The sequence below is a fragment of the Haliotis cracherodii genome, unplaced genomic scaffold (genome assembly GCF_022045235.1).
Source record: "Haliotis cracherodii isolate W230 unplaced genomic scaffold, xgHalCrac1.p SCAF_4, whole genome shotgun sequence".
Taxonomy (NCBI): domain Eukaryota; kingdom Metazoa; phylum Mollusca; class Gastropoda; order Lepetellida; family Haliotidae; genus Haliotis; species Haliotis cracherodii.
Window position 1 is genome coordinate 65,511,962 of NW_027266297.1, and position 23,323 is coordinate 65,535,284.

The 23,323-nt window shown below is 41.6% G+C and overlaps 1 protein-coding gene across 1 annotated transcript; it reads right to left on the reverse strand.

The window, feature by feature from the left end:
* Positions 1-244: 244 nt before the first annotated feature.
* Positions 245-22,883, reverse strand: LOC139479604 (actin, non-muscle 6.2-like). Its single transcript, XM_071262444.1, has 6 exons — positions 22,672-22,883; positions 14,690-14,746; positions 12,182-12,284; positions 4,000-4,105; positions 2,434-2,593; positions 245-1,226 (listed from the first exon to the last, which is right to left on the reverse strand). Exons 1-6 carry the CDS (start codon positions 22,881-22,883, stop codon positions 245-247), a joined length of 1,620 nt encoding a protein of 539 aa, XP_071118545.1.
* Positions 22,884-23,323: the final 440 nt, after the last annotated feature.

Consider the following 23,323-nt stretch of genomic DNA (forward strand, 5'->3'; position numbering starts at 1 on the left):
GCGTAATATCAAAAGACGTTAATAGAAGGTACTTGTTGTTACCATGTCTGGCGCTCGGCATTAAGGGGCTGAAACAAGGACTGGTCGGCTCGGAGTCAGTATACTGTAATTTACTTTGTCATTTCAATAACAAAACAGTTTGTCCTCCGCACCTTCAATTTTGGATAAGGACCATAATTAATAGTGGCGTTATCAATGATGAAAAGTGTTTGGTACATGTTACTATCGTATGGAATGACAGCCCCTAAATACACTTCCTGTGTACAATGGATGGGCCGGACTCATCGTACTCCTGCTTGCTGATCCACATCTGCTCGAAGGTGGACATGGAGGCAAGGATGGAGCCACCGATCCAGACGGAGTATTTCCTCTCTGGAGGAGCGATGACCTCGATCTTCATTGTTGCTGGAGCAAGGGCTGTGATCTCCTTCTGCATTCTATTGGCAAAACCCGGGAACATGGTGGTACCTCCTGAGAGAACAGTGTTGGCATACAAGTCCTTACGGATACCAACATCGCACTTTATGATGGAGTTGTTTGTTATTTCATGGATACCTGCAGAATCCATACCCATAAAGGATGGCTGGAAGAGGGCCTCTGGACAACGGAAGCTCTCGTTGCCAATGGTGATGACCTGACCGTCGGGAAGCTCGTAGCTCTTCCCCAATGAAGAGGAAGCAGTCTGCATTTCCTGTTCGAAGTTTTGTGGGACATAGGCAAGTTTCTCCTTGATGTCCCTGACGATTTCCCGCTCGGCAGTGGTGGTGAAATAGTAACCACGCTCGGTCAGGATCTTCATTAGGTAGTCTGTGAGGTCACGCCCAGCAAGATCCAGTCTCATGATTGCGTGGGGAAGGGCGTTACCCTCATAGATGGGGACAGTGTGGGTGACACCATCACCAGAGTCCAGAACAATACCCGTGGTACGACCGGAAGCGTACAGAGACAGGAAAGCCTGGATGGACACATACATAGCTGGAGACTTGAAGGTCTCGAACATGATCTGGGTCATCTTTTCACGGTTGACCTTGGGGTTGAGGGCAGCCTCAGTCAGGAGAACGGGGTGCTCCTCTGGAGCCACACGGAGCTCGTTGTAGGTGTGATGCCAGATCTTCTCCATGTCATCCCAGTCCGTGACGATACCGTGCTCGATGGGGTACTTAAGGGTGAGGATACCTCTCTTAGACTGAGCCTCGTCACCGACGTAGCTGTCCTTCTGTCCCACACTGACCATCACACGCTGGAAAGAACAGGGATAACATTAATAATCTGTACTATTGCGTGATATCTGCATTTGAATATCACAGGCGTTCAAAACAGCACAGCATTGACCAACAGTGGTTTTACGCCGGTTGTAACACTGTTCAAACAATATCACGATGCAGCACAGCAAGAATTGGGGAACAAGGTTTATCGGCTTGAAGAGTCAACGACAACGCCAACGCCAACGACAACGCCAACGCCGTAAAAAGTTGGATTCATATTTTGTTTATAGTGATCCCCGATGATAGTGGGAGTGCAACCCAGCCTGTATAAGGTTCGTCTTTAGTTCCTTGGGAAAACTCGTTTAAACACAGCCCTATGGCAAGGGTGAATCTATAATTTTTATTATTTACACAAAATAGGGGGAACTTTTCATATCCATATTTGGCCGTGATAAGGCCTTTTGTAGGCGTGATGTTCACAATACAAAGACAAAAGTCACTGCAAATACTCCACTCTTCACCGGGGGAATTGTTTGTAGAAAACATTTGTATGTTGTGCAGGTTAATTTGTATGGATTAAAAAAACTATTCATGAAATCAGAACGTCCTGACCTGAATAGCATCAGTTTACAATTGACGCTGAGAAGCCCGACCTCCCCGGTTGTCATACTCCTGTTGGAGTACACTAGTTGTACAGGGATTGGCGCACGATCAAACACGAAGTATAGATCTCTACAGCACATATAGTTATGATTCATGGGTTTCTTTAAATGAGACTCCAAGATCTATAGCCCTTTTTTGAGGTCTTTACGTTGTCATTTGTGTTAAACTTGGTCATTGTCTCTGAACGTGTCACAGCAAGACTTTTATGAAACTTATGTGAGTGGCGGGTGCAACCAGTAGAGCAGGACACGCTTACCCTTTTCGTTAGGTATCACATGTAGTTTTCGCCTTTATTATTAACAATATTTCGTTAAACACTTGATCAGTACACCCACTCACTCACTCATTGATCTTGTTCCAAGTTAGCAAGTGAGTGCTCGTCTGCATCGACTTATACTGATTCAGGCCCCAGGTTGACGCGGACACTGCTGGGTGAGATTTAGATGGTGACATTTGCACTGTGAAGCTTATTATACCTAGAAACAATATCATAAAGTGAACCTTTGTTAATCCGAACCCCTTAGTCCAGGAATCTTGACAATATCATTTACAGGAAAGTATAATTACATAATGTTTGGGGCGTCCGACGATAGAGGGGAAGACAGCTCTGGGGGCGTCGTCACCGGCGAACCCAGCCTTACACTTGCCAGAGCCGTTGTCGATAACCAGCGCAGAATCGTTGCTGTCCAACTTGGGTTTCTCTTCTGTGAACTGTCGTGAACAGCCTGAAGGAAAGAGTGTTGTCTTGTGACCAACTATTTCTGAGTAAAATGGATTTTAAAATAGATGCGTCTATTCTTGATGTCGTCCATGTTCTCAGTTAATTCAAATTGTATGAAGAAAAGAAATAAGAGTATGCATAATCAACATAGTAAGGCACCATTAAGTGATGGATACAATATTACTAGATAATACGTTCGAAAAGCATTGAGGGCATTTATATGTCGACCTACTGATTCTAATAGAAATATATACACAGTCTCCTGTAGGAAATATTTGATCTGATTTGTGTAATTTTAAGCTGAGAAACTTAATGATAGTACACATTCTCCCTCTAGATGCACCTAAAATGTGGAAAAGCTGTTGGTAATTGATCATAGGGAAACAAGAGTTCTGCACCAGGAGCTAAGGCGCGCATTCTGATTGGTTAAGAAAGGTCCCGCTGGGGTGATGACATGCTAAAAATAGCTCGCCAGGGGTATGCAAGAAGCATATGCTGTCAATTATGTTATAAACCGTGTGCTGACAACTCGCAACATGTTTTTTAAGCCAGATGTTGAGGAGTTCAAATCAGTGTAAGGGGTAACTTTGGTCTTAGTGTTATAAAAATAAATTATATCGTCCACGTGAAACCGGACCAACCAACCATTTGTATTTGGTATTAAATTTAGTAACGTGAAGAGATAAACTGGCCCTCTGTGAAAGTCGTTTGAGTTAAATGCACAACTGAAGTAGTGCACCGTGCAAGGGGTTGTATGATTCATCCTCAACAAAAGTGAAGGAGGTTACGAGTTCATGAACTTTAAGAACATCTGCTGCGAAGAGCAAACTAATCGGTAGACTGAGCCATTTTGGAAAAGCTTGACTATCGATATGAGAAGTGTATTAAAAGGGAGATTATGTTGAAAAATATAGTTATAAACACTTTCACAATTGTTGGTTTTGTTTGATGGGCTTTGAACATTTTGACCAGCCCTCGTACATTGTTTCTGTTGAGATTCGGTAGACGCTCATTGCATTGTGTTTTGATTGTAATCAGTCGTCAGGAAGTTACTATATTTAGATGTTAGTGTTCTATTAAAGTTCTATTATGTACCGATTTCTGGGATAACATATAGTTTCAATTTGGGAATCAACACGAAACAATGTCCCGAAGCCTTTGTTTGGCTATTTGTTAAGTTGCCACCACGCCATTATAGTCACAACAAACCAGGAAGACTAACAGCAAATATGATTTGTAGATCTGAACTCGGAAAGGCAAGAACAAAATGGAGGCCATTTCTAGGCAATATCGCAATGATGCAAAGCAACTGTATCGAGGTTTTACTTTTCCCTCCCCTTCCCCCCTTCTGCTATGACGTGGCCGTATCTTTAGACAGTAGGTTGTGTGTGTATAAGATTTGAATCTTACCCCTCGAAGTCCCCTCACGGTCGTCCCTGTTCGTCATAATGGCGGAGATACCTGTCACCTTGTTGTCAACGTAGCTTTCCTTCTGTACCATACCGACATTCACAGCCTGGAAAAGATTATGATATCGTCTATATTCTCTACCATTACTTGTTATCATTGACAAGTCTGTATGTGAATATTACAGGCACACGGAATTGCGTATTAAGTATTGTTTTACGCTGGTTTTAGCAATGATCGAACCACGTCACGGTGGGGACAGTAACAACTAGTAGTTGGGGAAGCAGGGTCCTCAGCTTCAGGTGCAACTACTTGAACCATTAGGCGTCCAGCCATTCCTCGGACTGAAGAAGTTGGATACGTTGTTTGTACATTGTGATCTCCTACGATAATGGGAGGGCCAACCCATCCTTTATTAATCCTCACTGTGGTGATAAAGTGACAAACTGGTTTTCATGCTGTAAATATGCATGAAGAGATTTCAGGACATTTCACAAATTCACCGGCTTGACGAGCCAACACCAACGAACGTTAAAAGTTGGATTCATGTTTTGTTTATTGTGATCTTCGATGATACTGGGAGTGCGGTTGTGCTGTTACAACGTAACAATGTTCCTAAATGTATGCACTCCTGTGCATGAATTAAAATTGTCGTTATATAATGGTAAGCAAGACGAACCATGCCATTCGCTCTCGCCATAAGGAAGATTAGACTTTGACCACTTGTGACACTACAGTATTGACGGTATAGTCTGGTTAGAATTGTGTATAGCTTTCTAGGCCTGTCGTAGCATAATGTATCGTGAATTCGCTTAGACAAGTTGTGTACAGTGACTAAGTTTTCGCGCTCTTTTGAATATGTTGTCACATTCAGTGTAGATATTCCCTTATAATCCATTCTCAGATAAAGGTTACATGTAAAAGGATATTTCTTTGGTAACTATCGTTGTAGTATTTTTTTTAAATCTGTTTCAATGCATTACGAGCTGAAAGTTCTGAGAGTTCTGAAAGTTGTCATTATCCTAAAATGATTGCACCTTTTGTTTAACAGTATATAGTATATTTGTTAAAAGAATTGGCCTTGACCAGGGCGGCTTCACACCCAATAGACAAACATTAGACCACATTTTACATTTAGAAGAAAAATCAATAACATTCTGGCCATATTTATAGATTTTAGTAAGGCATTAAACATCGTTTGGCAAAACGGCCGCGTGCAAAAACTGAAAAATAAAGCCATTAATTAGCGCATTCTAAATTTTATTCACTTCATTCTTACTGACAGACACATAACAGTTAAATCACATAATACACTACCTGACATCTACCCATTGCACACACACACACACACACACACACACACACACACACACACACACACACACACACACACACACACACACACACACACACACACACACACACACACACACACACACACACACACACACACACACAAATACACACACACACACAAACACACACACACACACCCCTTTCTGGCACACTTTGTGTACGTGGGTCTCAGCTCTCAGAGTAGAGTCAAACACTCCTCCAAGATTCCATGCCTCCTCACTTGGTTTGATGACATGTCCTCCAATTTCAGGGGCCGGAAGTGAGAATTTGTTCTTAGACAGTTTGTTGCTGAATACAAGGAATTCCGTTTTATCACTGTTTAACATTAAACAGTTTGTTGTCATCTAGTCTTTTATGTCTTCTGTGCAGCCAATCATCTGAGGAATTCACTGATGATGGCTTTTATGATAGATACAGTTGAGTATCATAAGTGTATAAGTGAACTGAAAGTTGACGAGATCTGACAATGTTGCCGAGAGGGGTAGTATAGACAGTTACTATAAACAGTAGCCAGTAATATATAAAAGAATTAAAACAGCAAAATTTGCAGATAACGTTTCCTTCTGGACTTCTTCTCATTTCAATAAAAGCAAGCCCAAACTGAAATACAATCTGCACAAAATATCATCCAAAAATAGTCTACCAAATGGGGATTGCAGATAAATACCAAAAATGTCATTGGCTTACTATTAAAAAAACTTAATGATAAATGACTCAAACAACACCTACATAACGAAGAAATTATTTCACATTCAGGATCTCAAGTGCGGACTGTCTTCTGCGACGATCGCTGGCTAAATCATCCATATCCATACAACTAAAAAAGGTTTAGCCAGCGCAAAAACTAATGTCAAGGACATTCAGCACACTTCTTTTCACACACGGCGACATTGCCTACACCAACCACCAACAGCCTCACCTCGCCTTGCTCTCACCACAATTCTCACACATGGGTGGTTTCTGGGATTGAATTATAGGAGTCACACACAGAATTCTGGACTCAATGTTGGCGGAAACCCGCCAAAGGGATTTGATCCATGAAGTGGCATTCATGGCAGAAGTATCAGCGATTGTGAATGTGCAACCTACCATCTCAGTCTCCTAGGATCCCCAGTCGCCTGAAATTCTTACCCCTGCTACTCTCTTGATGCAGAAGACTAATCATGAGGTTAAACCAATGGAAGTTTGTAACCCCAAGGACTTGTTTCGATCACAATGGTAGCGAGTGTAATCCCTCGAAAACACGTTATGGAATCGTTGGAGACAGGAATATCTCCACACTCTACAGGCAAGACGAAAGTGGTTTCAGGATCAGTGTAACGTGCAACAATTTGATCTTGTCCTACTGAATGAACAAAGCAGTGCTAGAAACGAGTGGCCAGTTGTTGAAAGGTACACCCGTTCAATTACAGAGTAGGACACACTGTTGTCTCCAGACTTTGAAACTTCATATACTGTCAAGTTCAAGATGACGTCTCAAATGAAAAAAACGTTTTCATGTGTGAGCGAGTGAGTATGGTTTAACGCCACCTTTAGCAATATAGCAATATTCCAGCAATATCACGCACCAGAAATGGGCTTCACATGTATTATATGAGTCTTTTTAAGATGTAGATTTGATTTATTATACTCAGTTGCTGAATCTTTGGTGATATCTACGTGAGATATCAGGCGGTGAGTGTGCTGTTACAGTAACAATGTTCCACAATGTACACTCCCTGACTGTCCGAACTCTCCTGTGTAATGGTAAGCTAGACGAACCATGTCGTTCACGCTCGCATTAGGGAAAATGTAGCTTTGGCCACTTGTGACACACCACAGTGTGAGTATTGGCAGTATTTACACTAAAGTCTGGTTAGAAGTGTTTGTGTATCGTTTCTTTGACCTGTTGTAGCATAATGTATCATGAAGTGCTCCCGCTCTTTTGAATATGCAGTCGCATTCAATCTACATGGTAAATTTCATTTATAACCCATTCTCAGATAAAGGTTACATGTAAAAGGATACTTCTTACTTAATTATCGTTGTAGTGTGTCACTTTAAAATATGCTACATTACGGGCTAAAAGTTGTTATTTTCGTTGTAAAGAAAACTACCGAAATTATCCTGAAGTGATGACACCATTTGTTAAACAGTATACTATGTGCCAGCGATCAGGTTAAGTAACCATTTATGTTAATACGTCTTTCGGCCCTGTATCCTTCATGTGAACCTCAATCTACAGAATAAACACCTTAAAATCAGATGTCACTTGTACTATCATTTCTTGAATGGAAGAGATGGAAGAGGAATGGAAGAATGGAGAGGATTAACCTACTTGTGTATATAGTATTTACACCAAAGAGTGGAACTTTTCATATCCATATTTGAACGTGATAAGGCCTTTCGTAGGCGTTATGTTCACAATACAAACACAAATGTTGCTGAAAGTACTTCAATGAATACGCAGCATGACGCATACCCTCTTCGCCAGGATTGTTAGTAGAATATATGTGTATACTGTGCAGGTTGTTTCGTATAGATTCAAAAACTATCCATGAAACAGCGTCATGCCCCGAATAGCAGAAGCTTACAATTGACGCTGATAAACCCGACCTCCCCGACTCGTCAGACGAGCTGTTGGAGTACACTAGTTTAAATGGATTGGTGCACGATCAAACACGAAGCTAAGAATCTCTACAATATATATATATATATATATATATATATATATATATATATATATATATATATATATATATATATATATATATATATATATATATATATATATATATATATGCATGTACGGGATTAAGTTCATGTGTGTCTTGAAGAGAGACTTGAAGATCGATAGCCCTTTTCCGTTCTAGGTCTTGACGTTGTCATTTGTGTGAAACGTGGTCAGTGTCTATGTACATGACACAGCAGGATTTTTATGAAATTGTAGGTCTTGACGTTGTCATTTGTGTCAAACGTGGTCAATGTCTATGTATATGTCACAGCAAGACTTTTATGAAATTGTAGGTCTTGACGTTGTCATTTGTGTGAAACGTGGTCATTGTCTATGTACATGACACAGCAGGATTTTTTATGAAATTGTAGGTCTTGACGTTGTCATTTGTGTGAAACGTGGTCGGTGTCTATGTACATGTCACAGCAAGACTTTTATGAAATTGTAGGTCTTGACGTTGTCATTTGTGTGAAACGTGGTGATTGTCTATGTACATGACACAGCAAGACTTTTATGAAATTGTAGGTCTTGACGTTGTCATTTGTGTGAAACGTGGTCATTGTCTATGTACATGACACAGCAAGACTTTTATGAAATTGTAGGTCTTGACGTTGTCATTTGTGTGAAACGTGGTCATTGTCTATGTACATGACACAGCAAGACTTTTATGAAATTGTAGGTCTTGACGTTGTCATTTGTGTGAAACGTGGTCATTGTCTATGTACATGTCACAGCAAGACTTTTATGAAATTGTAGGTCTTGACGTTGTCATTTGTGTCAAACGTGGTCATTGTCTATGTACATGACACAGCAAGACTTTTATGAAATTGTAGGTCTTGACGTTGTCATTTGTGTCAAACGTGGTCATTGTCTATGTACATGACACAGCAGGATTTTTTATGAAATTGTAGGTCTTGACGTTGTCATTTGTGTGAAACGTGGTCATTGTCTATGTACATGTCACAGCAAGACTTTTATGAAATTGTAGGTCTTGACGTTGTCATTTGTGTGAAACGTGGTCATTGTCTCTGTACATGACACAGCAGGATTTTTATGAAATTGTAGGTCTTGACGTTGTCATTTGTGTGAAACGTGGTCATTGTCTATGTACATGACACAGCAAGACTTTTATGAAATTGTAGGTCTTGACGTTGTCATTTGTGTGAAACGTGGTCATTGTCTATGTACATGTCACAGCAAGACTTTTATGAAATTGTAGGTCTTGACGTTGTCATTTGTGTCAAACGTGGTCATTGTCTATGTACATGACACAGCAAGACTTTTATGAAATTGTAGGTCTTGACGTTGTCATTTGTGTCAAACGTGGTCATTGTCTATGTACATGACACAGCAGGATTTTTATGAAATTGTAGGTCTTGACGTTGTCATTTGTGTGAAACGTGGTCATTGTCTATGTACATGTCACAGCAAGACTTTTATGAAATTGTAGGTCTTGATGTTGTCATTTGTGTGAAACGTGGTCATTGTCTCTGTACATGACACAGCAGGATTTTTATGAAATTGTAGGTCTTGACGTTGTCATTTGTGTGAAACGTGGTGATTGTCTATGTACATGACACAGCAAGACTTTTATGAAATTGTAGGTCTTGACGTTGTCATTTGTGTCAAACGTGGTCATTGTCTCTGTACATGACACAGCAAGACTTTTATGAAATTGTAGGTCTTGACGTTGTCATTTGTGTGAAACGTGGTCATTGTCTATGTACATGACACAGCAAGACTTTTATGAAATTGTAGGTCTTGACGTTGTCATTTGTGCGAAACGTGGTCATTGTCTATGTACATGACACAGCAAGACTTTTATGAAATTGTAGGTCTTGACGTTGTCATTTGTGTGAAACGTGGTCATTGTCTCTGTACATGACACAGCAGGATTTTTATGAAATTGTAGGTCTTGACGTTGTCATTTGTGTGAAACGTGGTGATTGTCTATGTACATGACACAGCAAGACTTTTATGAAATTGTAGGTCTTGACGTTGTCATTTGTGTGAAACGTGGTCATTGTCTATGTACATGACACAGCAAGACTTTTATGAAATTGTAGGTCTTGACGTTGTCATTTGTGTGAAACGTGGTCATTGTCTATGTACATGACACAGCAAGACTTTTATGAAATTGTAGGTCTTGACGTTGTCATTTGTGTGAAACGTGGTCATTGTCTATGTACATGACACAGCAAGACTTTTATGAAATTGTAGGTCTTGACGTTGTCATTTGTGTGAAACGTGGTCATTGTCTATGTACATGACACAGCAGGATTTTTTATGAAATTGTAGGTCTTGACGTTGTCATTTGTGTGAAACGTGGTCATTGTCTATGTACATGACACAGCAAGACTTTTATGAAATTGTAGGTCTTGACGTTGTCATTTGTGTGAAACGTGGTCATTGTCTCTGTACATGACACAGCAGGATTTTTATGAAATTGTAGGTCTTGACGTTGTCATTTGTGTGAAACGTGGTCATTGTCTATGTACATGACACAGCAAGACTTTTATGAAATTGTAGGTCTTGACGTTGTCATTTGTGTCAAACGTGGTCATTGTCTATGTACATGACACAGCAGGATTTTTTATGAAATTGTAGGTCTTGACGTTGTCATTTGTGTCAAACGTGGTCATTGTCTCTGTACATGACACAGCAAGACTTTTATGAAATTGTAGGTCTTGACGTTGTCATTTGTGTGAAACGTGGTCATTGTCTATGTACATGACACAGCAAGACTTTTATGAAATTGTAGGTCTTGACGTTGTCATTTGTGCGAAACGTGGTCATTGTCTATGTACATGACACAGCAAGACTTTTATGAAATTGTAGGTCTTGACGTTGTCATTTGTGTGAAACGTGGTCATTGTCTATGTACATGACACAGCAGGATTTTTATGAAATTGTAGGTCTTGACGTTGTCATTTGTGTGAAACGTGGTCATTGTCTATGTACATGTCACAGCAAGACTTTTATGAAATTGTGGGTCTTGACGTTGTCATTTGTGTGAAACGTGGTCATTGTCTATGTACATGACACAGCAAGACTTTTATGAAATTGTAGGTCTTGACGTTGTCATTTGTGTGAAACGTGGTCATTGTCTATGTACATGACACAGCAGGATTTTTATGAAATTGTAGGTCTTGACGTTGTCATTTGTGTGAAACGTGGTCATTGTCTATGTACATGTCACAGCAAGACTTTTATGAAATTGTGGGTCTTGACGTTGTCATTTGTGTGAAACGTGGTGATTGTCTATGTACATGACACAGCAAGACTTTTATGAAATTGTAGGTCTTGACGTTGTCATTTGTGTGAAACGTGGTCATTGTCTATGTACATGACACAGCAAGACTTTTATGAAATTGTAGGTCTTGACGTTGTCATTTGTGTGAAACGTGGTCATTGTCTATGTACATGACACAGCAAGACTTTTATGAAATTGTAGGTCTTGACGTTGTCATTTGTGTGAAACGTGGTCATTGTCTATGTACATGTCACAGCAAGACTTTTATGAAATTGTAGGTCTTGACGTTGTCATTTGTGTGAAACGTGGTGATTGTCTATGTACATGACACAGCAAGACTTTTATGAAATTGTAGGTCTTGACGTTGTCATTTGTGTGAAACGTGGTCATTGTCTATGTACATGACACAGCAAGACTTTTATGAAATTGTAGGTCTTGACGTTGTCATTTGTGTGAAACGTGGTCATTGTCTATGTACATGTCACAGCAAGACTTTTATGAAATTGTGAGTGGTGGGTGCAACCAGGAGAGTCGGATCGGACACGCTTACTTTTTTCATCACTGAGTTTCAGTGATCAATTTATATCATTTCCATCACGATTTTGCCTTTTGCGCAGGCTAAAATGTGTTAATCGAGATAAAGAAGATAATCAAGACTGATTATTGTCTGGCGTTTACGTTTTAAATCGTATATATCATTACACTTGAACTGACATGCAAAAGTGGTGTTTTCATGACACCGGAGGATTTCACTTGGAACCCCACCGTCCGTATCAATGGGATTTTCCTGTTTCCACATTACACCATTAAACAGTGATGACGGTGTCCAAGAACCTCCCCACACATGACAGCATAAGTATTACCTTTTGTGTTGAGTGGCCGGCGATGGAGGAAACGACATCTTTAGGGGCGTCATCACCGGCGATCCCGGCCCCACACACGCGGGAGCCAACATCTTCATCATACCTTTTGACAGAGACTTGTTTCACTACTTTGGGCTGTAATGTTGATTGTACCGGTCTTGAACTGGCTGAAGGAAAGGATGTTGTCTTGTAATCGAATCTTTCTGAGTAAGCTGGATTTTAACACAGAGGGTTATTGGGGATGTCGTCCATGTTATTTTAGAGCCTTATTCAAACAGAAAAATAGTCATCTATATTGACATAAAAAATACTTCAGACATCTCCTTATACAATTTAAACTTGGTCTGTTAAATTTGATCCACTGAAACATCGAAGTGGTAATCCCATATTGTCATTAGCTATGAAATCCACTTCACTTTTGCCGGTCCTTATTCGCTGTGCAGAGTCGCGTCCCTTGGACACTCCAGAAACCTTTGATTGTGGGTTCGAATCCCGGTTCGCCCCGATTATGTTTCAACAAAGTGATAAACGTCTGAGGCATTCACCACATTTCCTCCCTCATTAAAATTCAACTGACACTCAGTGATACTTTAGAATACTGTTAAAAGCGGCGTTAAACATAATTTCCCCCCCCCCCCCCCCCCCCCCCCCATCACCAACCCACCAACTCCTTATCATTGTGATTTAAGAAAAAGGGCCTTTTACCTGAACGCTATCTGTCTAGTTATCCCTCACCTTTAAACTTAAGATTTATCCGAATAAGTAAAGCTTTGTACTTACATGTACATGCAGCTCCCATGACGACTTAAAACACAATAAATATCTTTGAATTTGACTTCACTGGTCGATTAATATACTTCTGTATGCTCAAAGTATTCCCTGATATGGCATATGTACATACAACAGATTAGTGGTGTTGAGTTACGGGGGTTCGTGGTGCACAATCAGATTTATTACTTGACTGTCTGGCGATGCGTCAGTACTTGTTCGAACTTCGTACAAACCTGGTCACAGGAGTGATTAAGTAGCTAAGAAACTGCAACTAGCTATCGCTTACTTACTACGATAACATCACACCACGTGGGTGGGGTGAACTGATCCAAAATCAGTAATGCTTCATTGAGTTTGCCTCCTCACACCATGCACTGACTGGGTTGCCTGAGCAAATAAACCTGTCCTCTGGCAAGGTAACTACTGCCGTTTGATCGGCGTGTCGGCGCTCGCCTTTTTTAATCGATCGAAGGCTAATCGCACAAGAAATGGGGTCACACATTACATGTTTAGTGTTTCCTAAGGATTTTAGAAAATGTCGGGAAACAGCTTCATGAAAAAACTTTAAAAGGATTTCTTGTATCAAGTTCACCACACATGAAATATACAAATAACTACTTAGTGTGTTTTACCTGTCGTAGTTGTGATGGAACATTTCCAAGATACAACCTCTATAAGAGCCTGCGATGACAGGACGTACATTTATACCAACATCAAACATGTTTCTCTGTGTTTCAGTCAACTTCACCCTCCCCAATACCATACAATATGTTAACACCGCTGCCGTGAATAAGCCCTTCTGACAATATGGGTAATACAGAAGGCAGCAGTGTTGGGAGCGTCTTCATATTCTCCGAAAAGTTCTGGGCGGGTTTGACTAAAAGTCCCATTCACTGTCTGGGCTGTGTGTAGAGGGGACAAGGACCCTGAGCTGATTATGAGCCTAACCAACCTGACTGTGCTAGGATCACCAAACACTCTTTGCTGCATTTCTTTTTTTTAACCTGTATATAATAATAACAATAATGCTATTTGACTTTCGTAACATCCCAAGAGGCGTGTCTTTAGTCTTGACTTTTAAAGATGAGAGAGTAGGATTTATGGATTTGAGTGGAAGAGAGTTCCATTGTGAAGCAGCCGCATATTGGAACGGTATTTGTTAACACCGGATGCCTTGTTGATGTACATTGAGGAAGTTGTTTGTTGGTGACCGGGTATTTTGTTAGTACCATGTCGGTGTCATGTTGGAGTAAGCAGCCTTTTATTACCGTCTTCGCCATTCTTGTTGTTTTGACACAGGTCCATCCATGGTATCACCCAGTATATGTAGATTGTGTCATGGAAAATGATAAATACAAAATTCTTTGGAATAGGCCCGTATACAACCTTAGACCTATCCAGGCAAACACACCTGATCTTGTCTTTTTTTATAAATCCAATGAAATCATTTATATCATTGAATTTTCTGTCCCTTTTGACACAAATGTGAATGGCAAATATGCAGACCTCGCTTTCGAAATGTCAAGATTGCATCCAAAGGACAAAGTTGTCCGGAGGTTTAGTACCTCAAAATCTGTTGACCGACATTGGGAGAAGGCTGCATTGTTGGGGAGTCTTCACGTTCTCCGAGAAATTGTCGATGGGTTCGACTAGGCAGCGCTTCCTGGGAGAAGTCCCATTCACTGTCTGGGCTGCATAAAAAGGGGGCAAGGACCCCGAGCTGATGATGAGCCTAACCAGCCTGACTGTGCCAGGATCACCAGAACCCTCTTTGCTACATTTGATTCTTCTAATCTGAAGAAGAAGAAGAAAAAGAAATACATAATAAACAAACTGAATACATATTACAAGGAAATTACCGCCTCCGTGGTGTCTAGTGGTATATCGTCTGCCTGGAGAGCGGAAGGTCAGGTGTTCGATGCCCGGCCGCGTCAGACCAAAAGACGTGAAAAGATGGTACTTGATGTTACCCTGTCTGGCGCTCGGTATTGAGGGGCTAAAACAAGGACTGGTCGGCTCGGAGTCAGAATACTGTGTCTGAGTGGGGTATTCATGTTAAACTGTGGCATGGTTTTTCAGTGGGCTAGCACTATAAATCGGCATCAGTCCGGACTAGTACAAGCAGCCACACACACGTCCATGCACGTCGCTGTATAAGTGCAATAACCTTGATCGCGACGTTAAACCCAATTTCACCTCACCACCTTAGAAGGCAATGATACTTTAGGATAACATTTGGACTTGTCAGTTTTAAAATACTTTGTTCTCAACATCAAGTAAGAACACATAGTTACCTTAAAAATATTAACGAGGTATATATCCTTTTATAATTGTGAAAATATCTCCGTTACTCCATGCTGATAACTGGCTTTTATATTCGGTTCTAAACTATACAAGAAATGTAAATTTCAGAAAGAAATATTTTGAAGGTGTTAAATATTTGTTTAAAAAGATCTTAAAGAATAATCTCGTCAGCAATCTAGACCAGCAGTTTGGTCAAGGTTACTCCTGTGGTATCAGGCCTATGGTATAACATTTCTTTACGTGAAACGATTCTCTAAAAATCAGCCATACTATTTGTGCTGTTACAGTCTATCCCGAATATAACGAGAGGTTGTGTGCCTCTTACCCTATGGGGTCAGATGAAAATATACTTTATTAACCAAGGTGAGTATCAATCGACTGGTTCTTATGACGATTTAGTACTCCAGATAAACAGGAAACTGTAACAAGATTACATTCATCTTCCCGATGCAAGAGATTTAACTGACTTTAAAAGTCAGTTTCCACTCTTGCCGAACTAGGGAGGTATTCCTGGGCTCAATCGTCGCGTCACCTGTGGCTATTACGAGTTATGTCCCTTCTATGCCTCTCCTAAGGACCAATCAGATTCCACCTCTCGTATCACTTACATTTGCTTCAAACAAAATGGCGGCGCCCAGTCAAGACCATCTGATCGATAATCAAGCTCTATATTGTGATAAAACGAGTCTTACATCGCGAAGTGCATAAAATCACGTGAGAACCTTGTTTAAAAACATGAAAAGAAAATTAGAAAATATCTGTTGACAACGAGTTGGCGCTGCACATGCTTTGCAAATCCTGCAATCGACCGAAATCTGCACGATAGTTTACAATCAGATTTCGATTTCGGTGCGCGGATTTTAATTGGACTATGCATAGACTCGTTAGTCCAGCCAAAATGTAACTCCATAATACCAGCCTAGTTCGTCAAGGGTGGAAACTGGACTTTTATTGGCAGTTAACTCCCTTGCCTCTGGAAGAAGGAGTACATTCGTGAGGCACAAAGGCAATGGGAATCGTCTACCTTACCGTGTACTTAAGTATGTATGAATGCAAGTTAGTGGGAACAAGTTATCCGTTGTTGCATATCGGTGCCTAAGAGCTGCTTGTTCGTCATATATTTTGTTATTATCAAGTGTGTGTCATCAAGAAACATTTTAAGGGTACGATATTGAATCATTTTTAACAATCACACCAAATTATTTTTCGAATATATTTCTAACAATTACGAAATATTTTGGAGTATTCATTCTGAAAAATCCCTTATAAACTCTCTGCATTTCCTGGCTGGGAGTATGCTGGGTAAAATGTCATTGATCGACGGGGATGTATACGTAACACTATGCAACATCAACAGGGGAGCTCACTTCGTGCTGACTGAATGTACTCATGTAATATGGGTGATAATTGATTCCTCATTTGATAGATTAATGTTGAGATTGTTGTGGATTTTCGCTTTTCCCCAGTACACAGTCAGTTTCATCATTATGTTTCTGAAACTGGCTATTCAGTTTGCAAAACACAAAACAATGTTCATAGCTTGGTAGGGTTGACTCCAGGGAGCTTCTCGGGCCTCGGTTCTGCCCAACACTGAACCACTCAATTTCATTATTATGTTTCTGGAACTGGTTTGACTCCAGAATGCTGCTCAGGCTTCGGTCATGCCCAACACTGAACCACTCGTGTTCACCCAGCAGCGAATGACTCAGATGGTCAGATGGTCAAAAACCCGAATCTCCTAAAACGTAGATCTGGTTGTAAAGTACAACATATTTTGGGTTTCTTTCATAGATCAATCACATCTTAGAAACTGCCTTGAAATAAATGCGGGTGGTAACTTCATCAGTACTTCTCAAATGATGCTTTGTGAAATAAGGATACATTTTTCATCATCTTATGGTGTGAATACCGTAAAGTATGTCTATAATAAATATATCAATCAATTCCGGACTGATGAGACTGAGATATGCTGTATTCATAATATTAGACACGCTACACCTCACATATCATTGCTATCGTTGTGCCAGAGGGACTATCACTGTTAAACTGACCAAAAATATTATGACGATAAGTTTGGTTTTCTTAAGCTAACCAAGTACCTACTTTGCCACAATGTGGATGTCAGCAAGAAAACAGCGTTATCACCCAGCCATGAGTGAGTGAGTGGGTTTAACACAGCTTGAAACAATATTCCAGTCATATCACGGCGTGTCAGCTTATTGTGGGAGTAAAGCTCAAAATGATACAAGGCTTAGAGGTTTACGACTCGGGTATGGTTTTGACAAACCTAGAAACGTAATCGATCGAACAGGGATTCGAACCCACGATTATATGAATCTGGCATGTCCAAGGGACGCAACTCTGCACATAGACGACTGGACCTCCCGTGCCACCTATCCTAGCATGGGGTACATTAGAATTCTGTTTGTTCATAAGGTAGTGAAAGTTACTGTTAACTATAAAAAAGAGTCCTGTAAAGAGATATGGGCACTATGGTGGCTTTATTTCATGATAAAGTCTTATCAAATTTGAAAGTAATAAACACAAAAGGCCCGTTGTCTGGAAAAAATAACTGATGGCACCAATTTTTAGAACTCAGTCCTGATAAGTATATATTCTCTTAAATAAGCTTTTTATTCATGTACATTTAACTTCAGTAGTTTCTGCAAAACATGTCCGGGTAAAGAGGGATCAGGATATATAACGCTCTCACCTAAGAAGAGATAAACAGATCAAATGTAAAATAGTAATCATATTTTGAATATTAAGAGCAATCAGAGTTCCAGATACGATGCATATTTGCATACATAAATTAGCATTAACCAAACATATTTGAGTTGCTTGCGTACCAATACGCATGAAAATCAAAAACACAATTGACCATAATTATCCAATGTAGCCGTTTCAGTTTAGTTAACTGTATTTCCTAACACAAATGTATTTACTAATCGAATAAAGGCATACACGAACCATATTGTAGTGCATAATGTACAACAACCATCCGTTACAAAGCCTTTTGTAACTTTGAAAAATAACCATTGGGCTGGACCCAAGGGAGTAATATATACTGGGCAAAAAAAGAAACGCATACCTGAAATCTGTTTTTCAAACTTGACTGTTATTAAAGTTGAAGGCTTGAACTCAATATAAATGTCATTGCTAACTGTGAATATTGACCTTACACTAGTTTATTGCACCCGAACACAACATTTAGTGACTTGTCGCCAAAATACAGCATCTTGAAACCAAACTGGGAGGAATTGCTTGGAGAAAAAGCTGTAAGCATGCTGCACGTGCAAATACGGCTACTTAACCTTATACCGATGGGTATAAAAAATTGGCAGTCCTGCTGCGAATCACTCTCCGATGGTCTGTATACGTGACTCTCATGATGCCAAGACTGAATGAAGACTGTAGAAACAGAGCCATTGGACGTCTGGAAGCTGGAGGAAGTCAGACATCAGTAGCCAGGCACTTTAACGTGAGGCAGAGTACCATTTCTCGTCTGTGGCAGCGCTACAGACTCCACAACTCGACCGAGAAGTGGAAGACACAGGGTCACAACTGCGGCGCAGGACCACTTCATCCGGGTGTTGCATCTTCGCAACCGGACAATCACTGCAGCATACACAGCTAACAGTGTTCCTGGTCTTCGTAGTCTCAGCGCAAACCATCAGAAATCGTCTAAGACACGGGATATCAGAATCGACATGGGATACGGCCAATGAGACCATATACAGCGCCCGTTCTGCGGCAACATCATCGTCGTGCACGCCTGCAATGGAGCAGAAATGTTCGACCATGGACCCTAGTGCACTGGAGAAGGATATGGTTCAGTGATGAGTCGCGGTTCATGCTGTATCGCCATTATGGTAGGATGCGTGTCTACAGACGGTGAAATGAACGCTACATTTGACACTGTATTCATGAAGTCGACCGATACGGCGGTGGAAGTGTCATGATGTGGACAGGCATATCCGTGAATGGTAGACAGATCTGGTGCACGTGCAGGGTAATTTAACTGCTGTACGCTACCGTGATAAAATCCTTCAACGTCACCTTATTCCCACCATTGACGTCAGAAGAGAGATTTTCCAGCAAGACAACGCAAGACCGCAAACAGCACGTGTTACCATGGATTATCTTGCCCACAACAATGTTACTGTACTGCCATGGCCCTTCAAATCGCCTGATCTAAAAACCATTGAACATTTGTGGGATCTGCTAGACAGACGTGTACGACGCCGACAGCCTCAACCACAGTCGCTTCAACAGCTGAACCATGCATTGCAGGATGAGTGGAGAAGGATTCCACTCATACAGTCCATGCCCAGTGCAGAGCTGTGATCGATGCTCGTGGTGGTAACACCCGGTATTGACTTTGGCACAGTGCCATCACAAAACATCAAAAGACTGTTTGTAGTGTAAGAAACATGTGCCTCATCCTGTGTAAAATTTGGTTGTTGTATCTTCATTATTTATTGTGTAATCCTATTTCATTAAAGGTGTAATGAAACACTGATTATTCTGTTATGCGTTTCTTTTTTTGGCCAGTGTATATTAAACACCCAAAGAAAACTGTCAATACCCCAAAGTCTCAAAACATTATCTGGAGTCCTGATGCAATTTACTTTCTCATTTCAAAAAACAAAACAGTTCGTCCTCCGTATCTTCAATTTGGGACAACCATCAGAATAACAAAACTTCATAGTGGTCTTATTAATGATCCACATCTGCTGATCCACATCTGCTGGAAGGTGGACAGAGAGGCAAGGATGGAGCCACCGATCCAGACGGAGTATGTTCCCTCTGGAGGAGCGATGACCTTGACCTTCATTATCATTATAGGAAGGCTATCGGTGTCCCAGGGAGACTATCACTGTAACACTGACAGACAGTCAGGGATAATACACTCACGGTTACACAGTCGGCTATCGGTGTGCCAGGGAGACTATCACTGTAACACTGACAGACAGTCAGGGATAATACACCCACGGTTACACAGTCGGCTGTCGGTGTGCCAGGGAGACTATCACTGTAACACTGACCGACAGTCAGGGATAATACACTCACGGTTACACAGTCGGCTGTCGGTGTGCAAGGGAAACTATCACTGTAATACTGACCGACAGTCAGGGATAATACACTCACGGTTACACAGTCGGCTGTCGGTGTGCCAGGGAGACTATCACTGTAACACTGACCGACAGTCAGGGATAATACACCCACGGTTACACAGTCGGCTGTCGGTGTGCCAGGGAGACTATCACTGTAACACTGACCGACAGTCAGGGATAATACACCCACGGTTACACAGTCGGCTGTCGGTGTGCCAGGGAGACTATCACTGTAACACTGACCGACAGTCAGGGATAATACACTCACGGTTACACAGTCGGCTGTCGGTGTGCCAGGGAGACTATCACTGTAACACTGACCGACAGTCAGGGATAATACACCCACGGTTACACAGTCGGCTATCGTTGTGCCAGGGAGATAATCACTGTAATACTGACAGACAGTCAGGGATAATACACCCACGGTTACACAATCGGCTATCGTTGTGCCAGGGAGACTATCACTGTAACACTGACCGACAGTCAGGTAATAATACACCCACGGTTACACAGTCGGCTGTCGGTGTGCCAGGGAGGCTATCACTGTAACACTGACCGACAGTCAGGGATAATACACTCACGGTTACACAGTCGGCTGTCGGTGTGCCAGGGAGACTATCACTGTAATACTGACCGACAGTCAGGGATAATACACTCACGGTTACACAGTCGGCTATCGTTGTGCCAGGGAGACTATCACTGTAATACTGACCGACAGTCAGGGATAATACACTCACGGTTACACAGTCGGCTGTCGGTGTGCCTGGGAGACTATCACTGTAATACTGACCGACAGTCAGGGATAATACACTCACGGTTACACAGTCGGCTATCGTTGTGCCAGGGAGACTATCACTGTAATACTGACCGACAGTCAGGAATAATACACCAACGGTTACACAGTCGGGTATCGTTGTGTCAGGGAGACTATCACTGTAACACTGACCGACAGTCAGGGATAATACACCCACGGTTACACAATCGGCTATCGTTGTGCCAGGGAGACTATCAATGTTACACTGACCGACAGTCAGGTAATAATACACCCACGGTTACACAGTCGGCTGTCGGTGTGCCAGGGAGACTATCACTGTAACACTGACCGACAGTCAGGGATAATACACCCACGGTTACACAGTCGGCTGTCGGTGTGCCAGGAGACTATCACTGTAATACTGACCGACAGTCAGGGATAATACACCCACGGTTACACAATCGGCTATCGTTGTGTGGGAGACTATCACTGTAACACTGACCGACAGTCAGGGATAATACACCCACGGTTACACAGTCGGCTATCGTTGTGCCAGGGAGACTATCACTGTACAGACTGTATAATTTCCATTCATTTGTGGACAGTTCCTTTTGACATTGGTATCCCAGCGGTCTATGACGACGCGTATTTCGCTGTGCAGAGTGCTCTTTATCTAATTTGAACCGGTCGATCAGGTTACTTTGATTGCTTGACGTCGTATTCCGACGATATGGGCCAGTAATATGAATCACTGCCGCCTGGGAACTTTGATACCAGTTTCAGTAATAATCAACCAGTCTGTTTCCGGAGTTTCCGCCATAAATACCACGTATACAAGTGGATTGATTGAACGGGTATGCAGCGATCAGTGTAAGGCATTATGTTGGTAACATACCGAAGGTGTAAATGTGTAGTGTTGTATCAATAATCGAGATATAATCTCTGTACCAGATCAATCAGCATATGCTTCACTGCCAAACAGGATGTGGTGTATATGTGAATGCGTTGACAATAATAAGTAAAGCGACAAAAACCCTTTCCATATCCAATAGAAATATCTGCATCAAGCAGAGTCGATTGTACGATTCCGACTATATAATGCGCATGTGTTTATGAATCACTATCAAATAGTGATGATACCAGGTGTTCGCGAAAAGGTGAGCGTATCCTGCCCCACCGGTGGCACCCGTCACAAACACATGCAAGGGGAAGTCAATTGTTCTCCTGAAAACATCTTTATATTCTCATATGATTCAACTGAATACATACTGAACAACAAAAGTTCCTGTGACATTGAATAAGATTTAATGCAAAGTTATGTTTTTTACCAAATTTGAAACAATTTCGGTTTGCAACAGATAAAAGACACCTGTAAGTGTTCAAATGGTTTAATTTGCCATACTGACTTCAGAAAATGCGTGATTTCATAAAAAAAAAACATGACGGCAAAAATGTCAATTTACAAATCAATAGTGTGTGTGTCCACCTCTGGTTGCGATGCAAGCAACGCATCTTCGTCTCATGGAATGGACCAGGCGTCGCACAAAGTCTGGAGTGTCCTAAGTTCCTGGAGTGTCTGTGAAACACGAGGTTGACGTCGAAGGCGCCGATCCTTCTCATCCCACATGTGCTCGATTGGTGAGAGATCAGGAGAGCGAGCTGGCCATGGGATGACTTTCACGTTGTTTTGTTGAAGAGAATCCTGAACAAGTCGAGCAATAGGAGCCCGGGCGTTGTCATGTAACGCCTGGACCATGACGACGCCTAAAGGGTAGAACAACTGGGCCGATGATCTCGTCGCGATAGCGCTCTCAAATAAGATTTCACTCAACCACTATCAAACGGATCCTCTGTCTTGCTGTAATCCCAACCCATACAATAACGCTGCCGCCCACGAACCGATCTTCTTCCGTGACAAAACGATTGACGTAACGTTCACCTCGACGTCGGTAAGCTCGAATCCGTCCATCGCTGTGGCTGAGGTGAAAACGAGACTCATCAGTGAATAGAACTTGTCCCCACTGCATGGCCGACCAGCGTAGACGCTGTCTGCACCACTGTAGACGTACTTGACGGTGGTTTCCTGGCGGGTCTTCTGGCGACAATCCCTCCACATCTAAGGCGACGACGTGAAGATATTCGTCGAAGGCCAGGGATGCTTCTTGCAGTCACTGTTGCTGGCTGGAATCGATTTCG

What these genes read in the sequence shown, in the direction of transcription:
- LOC139479604 (XM_071262444.1), bottom strand. Translation starts at nt 22,883, where the DNA reads ATGGTCCAGGCGTTACATGACAACGCCCGGGCTCCTATTGCTCGACTT. An exon ending in CTTAGGACACTCCAGACTTT is followed by an intron (nt 14,747 to 22,671) that starts GTGCGACGCCTG and finishes CTTCTTCTTCAG; the next exon opens with ATTAGAAGAATCAAATGTAG. An exon ending in GGACGCCCCAAACATTATGT is followed by an intron (nt 1,227 to 2,433) that starts AATTATACTTTC and finishes TGTGATGGTCAG; the next exon opens with TGTGGGACAGAAGGACAGCT.